Raw genomic sequence first — 9,597 nt, 5'->3', positions numbered from 1 at the left:
TATTTTAAAAGGCTCTCTCTTGGTGAATGTGGAACCACAGTGCTTTAAACAAAGTGATTCTTCCCATAAAAACAATGTGTGACATCACATGTCGACCATGACTTGTTTCACATGCGCATTAAGTTCTAAAACAAAAACCCCTATTAGCACCCTCAATCATGACTGCTGTCCTTTTTATGAAGTCACACATCGGAAATCTAAGATCTCAGTTTCAAGCCTGCTCACCTTTTCTGTTTCAGTGGCCACTGTTGCTCTTGAAGGAATGTGGTGAGCAGTGTCTGCCGGTGTTGTGCCAAAAAGTGATCATCTGCTAAAAAAAAAAAAAATGGTTGCTGGTATTTAAACGGTTTAAAAGGACTTCTGACCTATAATCTGTCAAACATAAATGATATGAATCCATTTTGAGCCAGAAAGAACGTTTCAGTCTCAAGGTAGAAGCTGCAATCACTTCTTGGCGAATTGATTAATATATATCCTTTAAAAAGTCTCAGTGAGATTAAAAATCACTTTTCAGGAGATACCTGGCCAAGAGGGCAGCAGAAATGGCAACAAATATAACATAACAGTATCTGTAAAGATATTTGAAGTGTCAGGAATGAGTTGATTATAATGTAGAACACACAGCGGGCACAGTAATGCAGAGTCATAAGGATACTTGCAAAACATTTATTTTATATATAACCCCCTCGTAAGTCCTGTTTACCACCTCATTGGTAAATACCAAACTAAACAAGGATGTTATACATTTAAAAAAGAAAAAGAAAGAAAAACCGAAAACACGGGGAATCGCTTTTTGGCAGATGATCACTTGCATGCTGTGTGATGACGATAGCCGAGATAACTAAACCCACCTACAGTTCATTTAAATGCCCGCGCACGGTTCTCTCCGAGCTCGTCACACTGTCTCCCGTTGCTCTGTATTTATAAAGCGCCCCGGTGCGCAGAAAGGCACAAGCGTGCCTCGTCTCTAGAGAGGCAGAGCGCGTTGCTGCGACTTGGAGACGTCTTTGGATGAGAGAGCTGTGTAGCAGCTGCTAAGGCAGAGAAGCAGGAGCGCAGGAGTTTTATCCCAAGTTCACCGCAGCAGGTCGTTGTGACAGCGACCTTGTCTCAGGGGTGAGTTGCTTTACTTCACTGTACTCCCTTTATTTTTGCTTCTGTCTGCGTGGAAAATGAGGCTTTGCATTCCGCTGGTGGACGGTGACGACGAGCCTGAGAATGAATAGAGCACTCTGAAAATTATTAAATAGTAAAGTTGGCAACCTTTGTGTGTGTGTGTGTGTGTGTGTGTGTGTGTGTGTGTGTGTGTGTGTGTGTTTCTAATTTCTGAGAGCGAAGGTGTCACCAGAACTTGTTGCTGTGAAAAATAAACACCAAACCCGCAGTCTGTGTGAACAGTTTACGCATTTTTCTCGAATGTATTCAGTGAAGGAAGCAGTGCAAAATGAAATCAATCTGCAGTTTTTATTTGCCCTTAGATATTTATAAATAACAATGAAGATTATTTATAACTAAATGTTGTTCTAAATACATTTCATTGATGCCATTTGGTCTTCTGCCTCAGTTAATCAGTCCTTCTTGGAGATTGGCAAGTGTTTTTCTTAGCAACACGCAGTTCGCTTTTGGACTTATCTTGACAACAGAAATCAGACGTTCTTGTTTTCACAGCCAGGAAGGGAGAAATGTGGATTTTTTTTTCTTATTTTATTTTTTGTATCCTTAGTGTGTGTGTGTGTGTGTGTGTGTGTGTGTGTGTGTGTGTGTGTGTGTGTGTGTGTGTGTGTGTGTGTGTGTGTGTGTGTGTGTGTGTGTAATTTGTTCGCTTTGTTGCTTGCAGAGTGGAGACAGTTCCCGAAATAAATATCACCTGTGTGTTTGGTTGACGTTTTGTCGGATAATCTCTTAATCAGCTAAAACAATGCTGCTCGGTCCATATTATCATCCGAATATGATTTATTATGTGCAGCCTGGATTTGAGACATAAGGGGTCGACCTGTTAAAATAATACCACCCGGCACCCAGTTAATTTCTTTCTTTCTTTCTTGGCAACTTCATGTGCAACATGTGAGCAGAACATAAACAATGTTAATAAAGCTTTTAATACCGTCACTGGCTCCTTAAGAGGGGACAACCTCCGATTAGCATTTTCTCGCAGTGCATAAGTTCATGCCATATTGAAAACTTTGGTGAATACATCAGAAATAAATGGGCAGTTATTCCTTTAAACTGCAAATTATTAGCAATGAGGCCAATCTCAATTAAAACCAACAAGCAGTTAAACTTTACAAAAGAAGAAATCCTTGTTTTACCATAGACATCAAGAATTAATGCTTATTAATGAATATCTAACAAACAGTTATAATGACTCTGGATTATGACTGTGGATAGGAACTGAAATCGAATGTATGTATGTACACATTTCTCAATGAAAATCATTGCATGTAGCTTTGTAAATAGTTATTTGCTCACTCTGGATAACAGCACTGTAACCTAGTTAACGTTTAGACGACTCACTGTGTTGCCTAATAGATAATCATCCTACCCAAGCCAGACACCGCGGCAATCTCAAAAAAGATTTTAATCCTCGTATTCGGGGCACATTTCCATCAATTTCCACATCCGGTATTGGCAATTTCTTATCTTAGTGGGGTGCAGCTACAAAGGGTCAAGATTAAAGGGCCGCCAAGCTCATATACTCCAGCACCTCAGGAGAGCTGAGCTAATATTTATAGATTAGAGTCACTTTTTCCTAAAGGCATGAACTGAAGCATGACCTTTGGAATGCGTGATTTCACTGATACGCAGTGGTTGTTTTGATGAACTGGATGGACTAAAAGACTTTCATACTTGGGGCAAATACTAGAAAGCGATGTCACGAAGCCTCACATATGGAGCTTTGGAGAAGTTATTTTTTTAGTCAAGCGCATTTCTGATAAGTAGAAAAACACCCCAGAAACCCTCTGTAGATTGTTGAAATAGCCGAAACTGGAATGTGAAGACCGGCAACGTTCAGATGGACCGCTGACCTTGGTGCTGAATTATTTCTGCTATGCAGCAGCATGCCTGCCCTTCTCCGCTGTCTGCGCGCAGAACAGGTTTACTTGAGTGTGTACTGTACATTTCCAGGCGCAATCACCCACGCGACCAGATGTAACGATTTCAAAAGAACAACCGTAGTGGCTTTGCATCAACGAGGTAAACGCATTGTTGTAGCGTCGGAAAGACTGGCACTTTCCCCCCCAGTAAAGTTCATTTAAAGTGCAGAAGCAACTGAGCGTGAGGGGTGGGGGGTGCAGTCGAGATGCAAAATAAATGCTTGTGTGTGCGCGCGCGCGCGTATGCGTGTGCATGTTGCTGTGTTGGGGAGAGTAAATAGAACATTTTATTGATTGATGAAGAAATGACTGATTTTCAGGGCGCTACCTCTTAACCAGACAGTTTATTGAAACCTCAACTGAGTGAAAGAGTGGTAAACAAAATCAAAAGCTTAGCTCTTGCCTCAGCTGTGTTTCTAAGGGCAGGAGCAGCAATCCTTCCGTGTACCATGCAAGTATTCCAATCCTGTGCTCAAACCAGCAAGGCATATGTAAATTATTCATTATGCTGAGTGCCCCCTGGTAATCATAGAGATCATAGAAAATATTATTAGATGGTTGTCACTGATGCATCAACATGTTATCTGGTTAACTGTTTAATCTATGAATGTATCACATTTTGCAAACTGTTTCTTTTTTCTGTTTAAAATGATCCAGTATCACCCTCTGAAGTTGAGCTGAATAAGATCATGAAGTATTAAAAAAGAAAATACCACTAAATTGTACTCAATCCTTGGTTAAATGCACCAGGACATTTTGCAACTAGAGAAATCAAATACTTGCTTGATAAAGAAGGCTTTTCAAAGTGAAATTAGTCTTCCAGTTTCATATACTTAACATTTGCCTTTTAAACATTACCGTGCTTATTCACTGAGATGCAGTTCACAGAGGTACGAGCATGGCTGTGTGATCAGCTGGATAATAGGCTTTTCATGTTCATGACAACATTTTGCATTTGTAGCTCAACATGACTTAATGATCTGTGTAACATTACCTTCTGAAAACACTCTGCTTTAATGACTCATATACCCTCCCTGACTGATGTTAAATTAACACACTGCAAACAAATCATGCTGTCAATGTAAATTTGCCCAAAACTAATAGAACTTTTATTTCTCCCCTCCTTCTTCTTCCTCTGTTGCTTTCCAGAAATCTTCCTGAGGACACACGTAGACAAACGCAGACAAGCACACGCAGTCACACACAATCATAAACAGGCACCATGCAGGAGTCAGAGCCTACAGTGTGCCAGCTCCAGCCCAACATCATTTCAGTGCGCCTTTTTAAGAGGAAGGTTGGCGGTCTGGGCTTCCTGGTGAAGCAGAGAGTGTCCAAGCCACCTGTCATTGTGTCAGACCTCATCCGTGGCGGAGCAGCAGAGGAGTGTGGCCTGGTGCAGGTGGGTGACATTGTGCTGGCTGTCAACAATAAGCCCCTGGTGGACCTGTCCTATGAACGGGCCCTGGAGACACTGAAGAATGTGATGCCTGAGAGTCATGCCGTACTGATCCTCCGTGGGCCCGAGGGCTTCACCACACACCTGGAAACTACGCTGTCTGGAGATGGCCGCCAGCGCACAGTGAGGGTCACACGCCCTGTATTCCCACCATCAAAGTCCTACGAGCAGTGGTCCCCTCTCAACGCACTGAGCCCTGGGCAACAGCAGCAGGTCAACAAGGATAACCAGCTAAGGGCCATTGAGAACCTCTCCTCTCCATCCATCACCCAGTCCCTCCTACAGAGGGGAGGCATGCAGGGCCAGGACTCCCTGCTGATGAGGGATGGAGGCCGTGGAGCTCTCCTGTGCAATGGGCTGGAGGAAAACAATGAACTGCTGAAGGAGATTGAACCAGTGCTGCGTCTCATCAAAAACAGCAAAAAGGAAATCAATGGAGAAGGCCAGAGGAATGCTGGGAGGCGAGATGCCGAGATTCAAGTGGCCTGGTAATTTGTGATGTGATCCTACCTTATAGATCCCTTAGTTAAAGTGTCTTTGTCCACTGTCCTCCTCACAGTGAGGGTTGCAGTCAGAGCCCAGATAGAATTAGAATCAGGATGTAGTTCAAGGACTCTTAAAAATGGCAGTTATTGGTTGACACAAGAACTTGCACCTGGTCTTCTGATTGAAAGTATCCCCGTTCCCTCTGCCACCCTGCAGTTTCTGAACTACCTGACGCATCTGTGTTAATTAGCTGTAATAGACAGTCTCTCATTCAGCTAATATGACTCAGCTTACAGTGCCAAGTAATTACTGTCTGCCTGCTGGTCTCTAGCAAGCCTCACTTAAAATAAAATTGCTCACAATATTCGTCAGGACCATTTCAGTTGGTATTCCTCAACTGCTGAACCAGCTGCTTTATGTAGGCTCACAAACACACCTTAAACAGTTTGGCAGCTTGTCAAACTTTCTAGAAAACTTAGGTCTTGTTAGAGCCTTTAAAATGCTGAAATGGTTTCCTTTTTGCATATTCTCTTTGCACTGGGGCTGTTTTACCAGGATTCAAATACACAGTATGTAAGCATTTTCCAGTAGGCAAGTGCCTCATCAGTAATGGATACTACTTCATATGTTAATCACAGATAATTAATTGGTGTTCTGTAACAAAAAGGAAAAAAAAAATTGTCATTGTTCATCAGTTTGTAACAGTCCTCTTGGGTATAGCGGTCGGGCACAGCAGTATTTATGCATAAAAGCAGCTTAAAATGTGCCAATCTGGTAGAAATACTGTTTGTTTAACATGTTTCCCTTTTATTTTATGATTTATTGTGGAAGACTTGAATTGCTTGTAGTTTGGTTAAGTTTTCACTCTGGAGGAGTTTTCCACAAAGGTTCTGTGTCAGGGGTAATATTCCATCCTCGATTCTGTCTGAAGGGTCTGCACAATGTACCGTTATTGGCGTCTCAGTTATCTGCCATTGTACTCCCAAGACCAATTGAAATCAAATTGAGGCTACAGTCTCCTCGAATCAATATCTCATTCTTGACCAACCCATGTGCATCCTCCTCTCTTTCATAAATACCCTTTGAGTGATTCATTGGCCTCTTGTGAGACATGCACTCTGAAAAAATCCCCGACAAAACAAAAAGAAAAATCTCAAAGCATGAACAGCGAAGTCTTTGATAAAACAGCCTTACCACATGCAGCCACCTGTGCTCCCAGAAATAGGGATTTAAATCCATTTGATTGCACATGCTGAGATTTGTTCAGCACTGGTAAGAGTCAACTAACTTCATTTTATTTTCTGTTAGAAGAAGTCTGTCTAAAGAGAAGCTGATGAGAGAGAGGGTACAGTGATGAGGATACTCCAATAATATTTGAGATCCTAAAATATGCCTATTTGCAATGAAAATAAAGCAAATTACAACCAGTGTTGCTTGTTTTCAGAGGAGAAGCAATTACAGTTTCACAATTAAGCATGAGGCTGAGTCAGAGCTAATGACAAATGACACATGCAACTTCTCTCATTGTTTCTGCATGTTTGAACTCCACCTCCAATTTGTGGGGATGAATATGATCTCGCAAATTGCAGCAATAAAGATATACCGTGTGACAGGGAGTGTGAAGGGAGAAAGGATGCCTGTGGGGATTTACAATTAGCATGGACGCGCGCTTACGGGGGTGGGGAGGGGGAGTGTGAAAGAAAGTAGGAGGCAAAATGTGCGTGGGCGTTTTCGATTGGAGGAATGCAAACTTGAAGTCACACAAAGACGAGTTTATGTATTTATGAATGTCTCATATGGTTTGCAACAGCAGCAGCAGCAGCTCAGGGATATCCCCTCCCCCCTTCTCATTCAGTCGCTTAGGATTAGATAGTTCCAGCTCAAAGTGAGAGCTCTCGCTGTTCATGTCTTTTTCTTTTTAACCTCTGGTGAATAACAGCTGTTTATACTGTAGGGCTGTTTATTCAAAGAAAGACAAATCTGCAGTCAGTCATCTTTGTTTACGCTTCTTTATGTCTGATTTTATTTTTTTTAAATCAAGACACACTTAAATCTGTAATTTTTTTTTTTATCAGTCGTGTCCCATAAACGAGATCATAAACCCTCAAAGTGTTTTTGTATCAAATTAACTTTCTTACTTTAACTAATAAAGATAGAAAACATAAAGTAAAATAGTCGAAATCATAGTAGGAACTCAAGATCAATACACCTTTTCAATTTATTCTGCAATTTGTGTTTTCAGTGTAAAAGTCTCACTGCAGCACTGAGCTTTGCCTGTATCTGTGCACCCACTATGTTCTGAGTGGAGAAGTTCCTTTGTGGGTGTGCAGAGCTTTTAGAAATTTTAAAGGCTTTCCTTATTTAACAGCATTTTGGAAAGTCTGCAAATCTATGATTTTTTTTTTTTTCCCCCAGCAAAAACTGAATGCTTGTTTACTGAGTACGTGTATGCATGTCTTGGTTGGGGTTTTAAATTGAAATGAAAGATTAGTTGGCACCAGATGCGAGCTTACACACCTGACAGAAAATTGTATCTGACTTCTAGGGACCTTGGCGTGGGAAATGGCACATCCCCACAGCTGGTGCCAGATAATGACAGAATGCTGGAAAACATGCCGGTGGTGCTTAACAACGCTGACACTGACAAGGTAAAGTGAAACAAATTCCCAGCCCTTGCAATGATTTAGAGTGAAAGAAAGCAGGTGTAAGCATAAGTTTTTCATCTATACTCTGCAAGATCAATAACTTGGAAAAAAAACAAAACACTTTTCTTCCATGTGTGTGTGTGTGTGTGTGTGTGTGTGTGTGCATGTGTGAGTCTTCCTGTGCAGGCTCGGTTAGTTCAGCTCTATAATGCATGTGAATCTGTGGCTGCCTTTATGGTTCTATAGCCTTAAACAATAATCCACACTATTCCATGCCTCCATGCATTCACAAACTGAGCACGCACATCCATGTTGCTTTTGCACAGTGTATAAAGCCTTTGCTTAAGATCCTATCACCTAGGCATTAGATCTGTCCACCAGCAAGATTGTGCAGCATTAAATCCAGCTTATGCCTTCCACACAGAAGGGCCTGGTCACAGGTCTAAATGTCAGCGGTAGGGATAGTAATCTGCACATGGTCCACATGGTTATCCCACTGCTGACGTCGTTCTAGGCCCCATCAATGGGACCGGATGGCCTAATGAATGCGTGCAGCTGCTGATCTGTGTCTCGCCATCAAATGTGACCCCTCTTAAATTGATCCAGCCACTCAGACCCCCAGAGGAGAGTGTTAATGTGCATGCTTGAGATAAAATATGTGTGAGAGCTTTAGGAAGGGGGAGGGAGTTGAGATATGGATGATGTTTGATAACAGTCAGAGTGGAAATGTATAATGTAGTAAGAAGCCATATGTCTTTCATTGTGGTGTGTAGTTGCTAAGGCTGAGGAAGTCTATCGGCTTGCAAGAATGTGCGTCTGGTTTGTGCATGTGTACTGACTCATGCAGCAAGAATTTCCCCTGCAGGCGTTTTGCTAGAAATTCATACTAACTTTGATGGCTCACTGCTAAGTGTTTAATTTGGCAGACTCAAGTCCAATACTAAGCTCATTAAAAAACACAAGCTACATAGTTTCAGAAAATGGGAGAGATTTTTTTTTTTTCTTTTCTTTTTGAGGATTTCAAGTGACACATTGATGCCCTGCAAATGAGTTTTCTCACTTTGGTGAAGGAGTGTCCGTGTGCCTCTCACTTGAGCCTCTGCATAATTTAATGTGTATTAAGATTATGGCAAAGAAACGTTCTCTCAAATTCCACCAACTAATGATTTTTGGAGAGACCAACTTTGATAATCCCTGAAAGCAGAAATATGCCTCTCTGCTTCTTCTTCTTTTTTTTTGCACAGTATGGCTTATTCATCACCGAAGAAGGTGTCAGTTGTCAAATCAGAAATGTACTTGTCTTCAAAATCATGACTAAACTGTATAAATATTTAATGAATAACATCTCTTTTCATTTCTCAAGCTGTCATTTTCTTCCATTTCTCTTTTCTCATCTGCGTCGGTCCTGTGCGCATCATTTTGAATTTCCCATCATAAGTTTTAAATAACGGGTGGGTGAGGAACTTTACTGCATAGCTGCATTTACCAAAAAGTAATTACGCCCCCATTATGAAATCATCTTCATCGGATTAGCTTCAGTTATGTTCGTTACTTGCACCATGGATCCTCCCTTCTGATACATCCACACCTTATTCTTTATATTGATGTCTCATGGTGCATAATGGGATTTAAGATGGTGTGAGTCTGTGTGTAGTTTTAATATGTAGTAGTGTGTAATATGAATAACATGGGAATGACTGGGCCATTTAAACAGATGCAGCAAATGCTCTCTGACATTTCTGTATCAGGCACAGCAACATATATTTATGCACTGCAGTTTTACCATTCAAAATACTGCAGTACTGACAATATTATTAATTTTGAAGACTGGAATATCATCTGTTGCCAGCAGATTCTAGCAGTAAATGACTAATTTATGGATTAGTTAAAAATCCTGTTTTCAGCTGATTTTTTT

At 41.2% G+C, this 9,597-nt stretch overlaps 1 protein-coding gene across 1 annotated transcript in view; it reads left to right on the top strand.

Moving 5' to 3' along the window:
• Positions 1 to 979: 979 nt before the first annotated feature.
• Positions 980 to 9,597, top strand: part of nos1 (nitric oxide synthase 1 (neuronal)) — a 47,123-nt gene continuing 38,505 nt past the window's right edge. The window contains exons 1-3 of the mRNA XM_030737328.1: positions 980 to 1,116; positions 4,245 to 5,039; positions 7,583 to 7,685. Coding sequence (XP_030593188.1) covers positions 4,318 to 5,039; positions 7,583 to 7,685 — 825 coding nt within the window. The 5' untranslated portion in view covers positions 980 to 1,116; positions 4,245 to 4,317. The remainder of the gene's footprint in view (positions 1,117 to 4,244; positions 5,040 to 7,582; positions 7,686 to 9,597) is intronic.

This window comes from Archocentrus centrarchus, chromosome 9 (assembly GCF_007364275.1).
Source record: "Archocentrus centrarchus isolate MPI-CPG fArcCen1 chromosome 9, fArcCen1, whole genome shotgun sequence".
Classification (NCBI taxonomy): Eukaryota; Metazoa; Chordata; class Actinopteri; order Cichliformes; family Cichlidae; genus Archocentrus; species Archocentrus centrarchus.
Note: the sequence above shows the minus strand (reverse complement) of the source record. Positions and strands in the feature narration are given on the sequence as shown.